At 42.2% G+C, this 6442-nt stretch overlaps 1 protein-coding gene across 1 annotated transcript in view; it reads left to right on the forward strand.

The window, feature by feature from the left end:
* Positions 1-2674: 2674 nt before the first annotated feature.
* The window catches only part of CPNE4 (copine IV), a gene marked incomplete at its 5' end in the record, with an annotated part of 11757 nt that continues 7989 nt past the window's right edge, over positions 2675-6442 (forward strand). The window contains 2 exons of the mRNA XM_009878507.1: positions 2675-2729; positions 5829-5880. Of these exons, the coding sequence (XP_009876809.1) occupies positions 2675-2729; positions 5829-5880 (107 nt within the window). The remainder of the gene's footprint in view (positions 2730-5828; positions 5881-6442) is intronic.

A 6442-nucleotide genomic window follows, 5' to 3' on the forward strand; every position in this document is an offset into this window, starting at 1 on the left:
CATACAAATGAAGCCCAAATGCCTGAGCAAGCAACACAAGGGGGGAAGGCGGGGGGAAGGAAAAAAAAAAACAACACAGAACTGGTCCTTGCTTTTCTTCTTTTCGGTGAGTTTGAATTACAAAGGCAGAAACATCATTGGAGCAGATCTTTTTCCTGGTGAAATGCCAGCTTAGGAAGCAGAACAGGGGTCTCTCGTGTGTGCAGTTCACCCCTGAGGCAGGAGGAAACCTTCTCTTCATTTTGTGACCCTAGTTGCAGTCCCTGGACTCCCTGGATGGACTGACCCGTGGCACAGCCTCCAGAAGCTGGGAAGCTGCTCTGCTTTCTGCTGCAGGCAGCCATGGCAGCCCTGGGGCTGGGCAAGTGGCTCTGTCACAGCTCCATGCCACAAGGGATGGCCCGGGAAGCATGTCCTTGGCTGCCCTTTGGGCCTTGTTTCATGTGATAGGGGGAAAATTATTGCTTACATTAAAATTTTATTTTGTTCTGAAAGCCATCAGCCAAAGATTTTGAGGTTTGCTCAGGGAATAACATGCTTGTCTATTTTTTGCAAGGGTTGTCATGAGTGATAATCAAAAGGTTTCCTTCTTGCCTTAAAGATCAAGCTCCGAGAGCTTAATTCCTTGGTCCCAGAAGCTTAAATCAGAATACCAGAGGTATGTACGTTGGCATTGCTGCAGAGCAAAAGATGGAGCTGCAGGCACAAGAGTGCCTACACTTGTTCAGAAACACTGCAGTGCAAATGCAGGCACCATATGGGTTTAGGCATCTCCCAGGTAAGGTAATTGCTGCCAACATCAGCTTTTTGGATTGCTTTATTGAACTTAGACACTTAGGGTCTACCTAAAGTAAAATTCTCTTTTGGTCTTTGTTTGCTCTTGCTCCAAAATCAATTAAGTTTCAGCTCCACAGGGTTTGATTTTCTAATCCAGCATGCTTAATCATTGATGTAAAACACGGTTTTTTTCTCCCCTTGGATTCTTTTCTAATGGATTCTTATTTCTTGCCCTCTATGTGTGTGCCTGAATTCTCTGCATCTATTTATAAGGGCTTCCCCGCTTCCAGGAGCTTTAATCAAAGAGAAGGTCCTCAGCAGGTGGTTAGCATCAAATGTCAGCAACTACTTTGGTGCTGACATCTCCTGGAAAAAAAATGTTTCATTACCATGCAAATGATGCTGGTCTTCCTTTCCAAGAGCCATTGTCACACAGTGTAACATATGGTGCAGGGAACTATGCTCCCAAGATTTATGCGGCAACTACATTTTGTAGCAGAACAGCAGTTGTGAGAGCTAAACCATGAGATGACAGTCATCACTGCTTCCCAATGAGCCCTTGAATATTTCTGTATCTCATGGGTACAATGACTTCAGGGGCGAGAGGTGGGGATGGGATGGTAATTATTATTTCTGCTTTCTTCTAAATTCTCCCTTTTTTTTTTTTTTAGCTTGTATCAGAGATATCATGGTGCCTTTCACAGCCTGTGCCAGACAGAATATCCCAGCAGCTTTAATGGGTGCCATTATCTTTTTTGCGTCTGTCTAGGAAGCAAATTATTCAGATGATACTTGGAGTGGCAACGTCCTGTACCACACAAAGAAAATCGAAGCTGCTTGCCTCCCTTGGGAATTTTTGATAGTGCCAGTAATGGTAGTGCCTATAGGAACTTGACTTGTCCAAGGGCCCTGAAACCCTGTGAGAGGAACAAGATAAACCTCAGAGGGGATTGATTCATCCAAGCCCTGGAGCACGGTTCAGCGACTTCAGGATGTGTTTAGAGTTGGGCATATGTTTGGGTGAATCGTTAACCTCAAGTGTGTGATCGAGTTCTTTGCTGGCTCAGGGACAGCCATTCCTTACAGCTTGTTGTTTTCCACTTTGCCATCTGGGAAGAGGCAGCTTGACAGCAATGGGGGCCGTGTGAGACATCGTTGTGTTTCTGAAAGGATATTAACAGTCTTGAAGTTTCCAGGTTCTCTGAATTGAGAATTTCTGTCTATGGATCTAACTGGGGTAGAACAACCTCACTGCAGTGTTTAAAAGCAAACGGGCCATGCCACAGCATTTGCTAGGTTATCGGCCAACCCATGCCTAATTAAAATAATCTCACATTTTAGTGGAGCTGCTGAAGATGCAGGTGGAAAGCTTTACAGAACCTGTAGGTCTAGGGGCGTAAAACTGCCCCTTTTCAGTATTTTAGGAAGTCTCTTTTGCACCCAGGCAACTGCAAGAACCCAAATTTGCAAACACTTTTAATTACAGGGTCATTTCTTCTCTGCACATGTTTTCTGAGCTGGGGGAGCACGTCCGTATTTATATGAAATAAATGCTGTTACAGGCTCTTCAGACAACTCACCTATATGCTGCAGCCAGGTAGTGCAAAAGAGTGGGTAATACAGACTTGTTACTGCAATGCTGGGAGAAGTGCAAGATACCTTGATCCTTCAGCATTCTCGAAATGATTTTAACTTCCTCAAAACACCAGAGATTCACCTGAAAAATCCTGCTAATCCCATACCCTTCACTCTATGGTGTAACAGTCTTGACCTAAAAGCCATTTTATACTGTTGTGCTGCTTTGCACTTTTGATGAATGCTTAGAGAAGAATACATTTTTACTGTAACAAAATGCATTTCTCTATGGAAACTCTTTTTTTTTTTTACTCTTTTCCAGTGACAAAATGTTCCCAGCCTTTGGATTTGGAGCAAGGATACCCCCAGAATACAAGGTAACTGATTAAATGAAATGTTCTGTTTTCCTTTGTTTATGAGGCACAAGCTAAGGGAGAAATGGTTCAGGGCAGGGCAGAGGCTAGGGTGAGCAGCTCCTACCACTTGAGTTGGGTTTTTTTTCTGGCTTTCTCACCCAGTGACACCTCACTGAAACCAGGAATCAAGGCTAGGCTTAAAATAGTTGTGTTAAACCCAAAATACTTTATGGTATGAACAAAACAAGTTCCAAAGACAGAGATGCAAGTGAAGGCCAGAACAACAACTCTCACCTCCACTATGGAAAACTGTGACAGAAAATAAGAGACAAAATGTCACGATAATCATCTTACCAACATAATAAAACTTCAAAGAAGAGAAGGACCATGCTGCAAGAGGATTAGCCCTTCTGTGCAACATCTAGGATCAGCTGAAAGCCACTTCTGGCCATGAGCTCTACATTTTTCTTCTGGTATTGTCAAACAGGAGGGGTCTGTTTGCAGTGTTGTCAACCTCCTGCCTTGGTTTCACTTCTTGAGGTCCTGTCAGTAGCGTGGTACGAGTGCTGGAGGGCAGGGTCCACCCGTCCACTCCGTGAGAGTCTAACCTCCTCACGTCCTCCACACGCTCCAAGAAAAGCAGTGTTTTGCTATGCCGACTGTTATTCCGCATGGAAAAATACCACCGCCCCCTTTCTACATTAGCACTTCAGAACAATGTCAGCATGCACCTCTGCAGGCTCTTCAGGAATCTCTTGAGGTTGAACCCTTTAAAAACATGGTTTTGTAGAAGCTTTCTACAGAATTTCCATTTCAAGAGCAGCCTGCTATGTTACACTGAGTTTATTTTTCCTCATTTCAGCTCCAAATGAAATACTTCAGCCGTTAGCAGAAAAACAGCAGTTTCTTAGTGGCATAAGGAATCTGTGGGAGTGAAGGAAGCAAGACATGCCATATATAACATTCCTCATCAGTCAGAGAGCTTTCATCTAATATTCAGCAATACGATCTTTTTTCCCCGAGGTCTGACAACTGCCTGCTCCTTGATCTAAGTAAACCTCAGAGAGCACTATTCCGCTCTTGAGTTTCCATCACAGAAAACTTGCAGAACACACTGGTTATTCCACAGCAATGTCTCCAACCCATCACTTTTTTTTTCCTAATGAAAGGAAGTATCTGAGCATTCTGATGTAAAGTGAAGAAGTAACAGATAATATAGACTCAGGCACAGCTGTGAAAGGTCACAGTGAAGAGGAGGAAAGCTGAACCACACACACTAACTGAACTATACACACTAATTTCTTAGCAGGCAGAGCTCAAAGGAGCTGAAAAACCACACAACAGCACAAAACTTGCTATTAGAATGAAAAGAAAGTTAGAAATGTGTCAGCCTCATGACAGATGTATTAGCAGTAAAGAAGAGTTCTTCCCTAAAGTAGAGTCACAGGCTGACACCTGAATAGGTACGAAACAGCTCACAGGTTGTTTTAAGACATCTTTGGTTATTTTCTGCCTGTTTAATGAAAGCTTGGTTCCCTGCTTGTGCTGGGAAGAGCTTCTGGAGAGAACCTCACTGTGGTTACAGAACCAATTCAGCATCTTCACAACTGTGACCCGCACCGCCTGGTGTGCTGGAGGTAAGGCAGGTGCTGTTGAAAGGTGCTGTTGTCTTCCTGAGTTCTGCACTTTTCAGGAGCTCGAAGGCAAAAATCTAGTCAAATCAGACAAAAAGAACCAATAGGAGAATGTGTAACGGACAAGGAAAGAAACAGAAGTTGTCACCTTATCCATGCTGCTTGGATTTAGATGTAGAAAATGGGCAGTAGGCTCCAAAATCAAGTACAGAGGAAAATAAACGGCCAGGATTTGCCAAGCAGAAACGTCTACAATGTGGTCTTAGCCAGACACACAAGCTGTCCAGCTCTCAAGCCATTTGATTAATGAGCATTCTGAAAATAATAGCTTTTGAGCAACGGTTCTTTAAATTTGTTGGTGTCTTATGCTTTTTGCAAAATATGCAGGCATTCCATATTTAATTTTCAGACTGGCAATGGCTTAATAGCGTTCAGTTTATTCACAGATAAGTTCTCAACATTATGCATCTCAGCATTTACGCTTGTATGCATCTATTGTTCATCGATTTTTGACAGTCTCTATTTAAATTAATAAGAAAGCATTCCTAAACATGCCTACATTCGTCAGATTGTTTGTCAAGTGATCCTAGTACCATTGCCATAGAAGCTTCCGGAAAGCTGAAGCTATTTGGGACAGGGAGGTTAATTTAAATGAATTGAACAATTCAGAGAGGGGAAAAAAGATTTCCAATTTTCAGAATTCAGGAATCCGTATTCAGTATTTGCAAAATGAATGAAAAATGTGGTTTCTGAGTCAAAGCAGCTTTTTATTTTAAAAAAAATGAAGTTCACTTAGAGCAAAAGGGTTTTATAAACTGTGGAGGACAAAAGAGAATAACATGTTTTGGTGCAACTTAAATATAATGTTCTTGCGTAGTCCAAAACTTTCCAGCAATTTGCTTTATGATTCAAGGGAGCAGGTGGTTATTCATCAGATTCCAAGGTAGGGTTTTTGCTTCTGTTTTGAGGATTCTATGTGAATCCAGAAGGTTTTGTTTTGTTTTGAAGAAATCTCAAAAATTCATATGAATTAGGAAATTCTCCCCTCAGGGAATTTTTGCTTCAGCCCTTTCTCAATATGGTAAAGTCCTGCTTTATTTAACCTCTTGATAAGGAACAGTAGGTGTCACTGCATGAGCAAGACCAGCATATGATGGAGAGATGCAGTTTCTCTCTGTGGAACTCTTGTTGGCAGTAATTAGCCAACTTTGGGCACTTTGCTTTCATAAAAGCTTCTCTGTAATCACGTATTTGATCTATGGGTCTATTAGTCATAGGCCAATTTCCGTACTGTGCTGTGAAGCTGTCTGCACTGACAAATAAAACAGCAATATCCAACAGTTCTAGTCGGGACTGCACTTCACATTTGATGGCTGAAAGCTGGAAACATCTCTTGTTTAACTGAGAAAGCATGTAGAGGACATTTAACCACAAGGCCTCTTGGAATAATTTTTCTGACTACAGACTTCTTCCCATTTATCTGCAGGTCTCTCATGATTTTGCAATCAATTTCAATGAAGACAACCCAGAATGTGCAGGTAACACTCACATTAGGACAGACTCCTGTGGGTTTGCTGTGTACAAAACGTGCTTATATTTTTTATTGTGTTCCCTGAATATTATTTAAAGTATTTTTCAAAGAAAACAGCCACAGTTTTCAAAACCTTGGAGTCACAGGGCAGATTCATGTAGCAGAGGTTTCTCTATGTCTCATGTTTGTGAGTGAGGTCTGTGGTGGCTGGTGCTGTCTTTCTAGAGTGTCCTGCCACAATCCGCATGTTTTGTAAAAGAGAGTAACGGGACAATAATCTCTAAACGTCCTAACAAGTAATTCCAGGCTAACACTTAGCTGAGAGTCTTGGTCATTGCTGTCTAAAATCCGCAGGTTGTTATACTCATTATCCTTCTGCTACGCCCTAAATGCTGAAATGGGTGTTTCAGAATGCTTCTCCAGTACAGGCTTTCTAGCTGTTCCTTTCAGTCCTTCTCAGGCTTATTAGTGCCTTTCTTTCGGGCCAGGTCGGTGCAATATGTTCAGGATGAGAATTAAGATGCCAAGAACTGAAGTGAGGAAGAGAAGACAAGCAATTCAAGGGAAAG

The sequence above is a fragment of the Apaloderma vittatum genome, unplaced genomic scaffold (assembly GCF_000703405.1).
Source record: "Apaloderma vittatum isolate BGI_N311 unplaced genomic scaffold, ASM70340v1 scaffold14291, whole genome shotgun sequence".
NCBI classification, from domain to species: domain Eukaryota; kingdom Metazoa; phylum Chordata; class Aves; order Trogoniformes; family Trogonidae; genus Apaloderma; species Apaloderma vittatum.